At 38.8% G+C, this 1,706-nt stretch overlaps 1 protein-coding gene across 1 annotated transcript; it reads left to right on the top strand.

Moving 5' to 3' along the window:
• Positions 1–567: 567 nt before the first annotated feature.
• On the top strand, positions 568–1,500 carry LOC126011552 (olfactory receptor 2A12-like). Its single transcript, XM_049775366.1, has one exon. The coding sequence runs from the start codon at positions 568–570 to the stop codon at positions 1,498–1,500; it is 933 nt and encodes a 310-aa protein (XP_049631323.1).
• Positions 1,501–1,706: the final 206 nt, after the last annotated feature.

The raw sequence follows: 1,706 nt of genomic DNA on the forward strand, positions 1-1,706 counted from the left end.
CCTGACTTATGTGATTTTCATAATATAGGTTACTAGACATTCTTGTTCTAGAAAAAATAATGGGAAGTTAGGAGAAAATAATAAAATGGCAGTACTTTACTCTCATGTGATTTGAAAAACAGGACTAGAGAGTACAGGGAAGAAAGGCATTTGTGGTGTATGCAGTCCACTCCAGTAAGATCCCCCACAACACCAAATTTTATCTCTAAAGCACTGCTAGAATTGGTTCTTGAGCAAAGTCAAGAGTAAATATGGGCATTACTGAGTGTGACCCCAAAAATATAAAATTATATATTCAGAAGCATTTGACTAAATAATGAAAATACATTTTAATTATTTGGTATTCATTGAGATGTGAAACTACTTTATAATTAAAAGGTTTAAAGACAACATACACAGGAAGGGAAGCACAGTCAAGTAAGAATAAGAATGATTTCTTTTTCTTTATCACACTTCTCGCCTCCCCATATACAATTTCTTATTAACTCAATTTAATAGAAATAACCACAGTTTTCATTGACTTCCAGCTCTAACACATTTTGATTCTTAACAAACCATCGCTAAAGAATGGGAGGTAACCAGTCATGGTTCCCAGAATTCATCCTGGTGGGATTCCAACTCAGTGCAGAAATAGAAGTGCTCCTGTTCTTTATCTTCTTGCTGCTATACATGTCCAACCTGCTGGCAAATGGCATGATATTAGCACTCATTTGGTTAGACCTTAATCTACACTTGCCCATGTATTTCTTCCTATCTCACCTGGCCATCATTGACATGGCCTATGCTTCCAGTAACTTGCCCAAATTTCTGGAGAACTTAGTGATGCATAAAAAAACTATCCCCTATGTGTCATGTGCTATGGAGATGATCTTGTATTTGGCTCTTGCTTCTACAGAGTGCATGATTTTGTTGGTGATGTCTTATGATAGGTATGTGGCAATCTGCCACCCCCTCCAGTACACTCTCATCATGAACTGGAGAAAGTGCAAGGTCCTAGCCATCATTTCCTGGTCATTTGGTTTTACTATGGTCCTAGGAAATCTAATTTTCTTTCTTAGATTTAATTTCTGTGGGTCTCTACATGTGAACAATTTTTACTGTGAAATCCTAGCTGTCCTGAAATTAGCCTGTGGTGACACATGGATGAATAGAATGTATGTGCTTACTGGTGGTGTGTTCGTCATAATTGGACCTCTTTCTCTAATGCTGGTTTCCTATATGCATATCCTCTGGGCAATCCTGAAGATACAGTCAAAGGAGGGTCGCAAAAAGGCCTTCTATACCTGCTCTTCCCATCTCTGCGTGGTTGGATGCTACTTTGGCATAGCCATGATGTTTTACTGTGTCCCAGATGATGGACACCATGATGAGCAGAAGAAAATCCTTTCGCTGTTTTATAACCTGTTCAATCCATTGTTGAACCCCCTTGTCTACAGTGTGAGGAATGCTCAGGTGAAGGCTGCCTTCAAGAAAGTCATGCAGAAAGTTGACCATATTTAAAAAAGAAGGATTGAATAATGATTTAGTTAATTTGAATGGTGTACTTTAAATTTTATTGTGTAATCAAACTGAAGAAAAATCTTTGAAATCGGCTTGATCAATGGGGCCAGAGCAGTAGCACAAGTGATAAGGTGTCTGCCTTGCCCACGCTAGCTTAAGACAGAGCATGGTTTGATCCCCAGGAGTCCCATATGGTCCCCCAAGCA

The sequence above is a fragment of the Suncus etruscus genome, chromosome 1 (assembly GCF_024139225.1).
Source record: "Suncus etruscus isolate mSunEtr1 chromosome 1, mSunEtr1.pri.cur, whole genome shotgun sequence".
NCBI lineage: Eukaryota > Metazoa > Chordata > Mammalia > Eulipotyphla > Soricidae > Suncus > Suncus etruscus.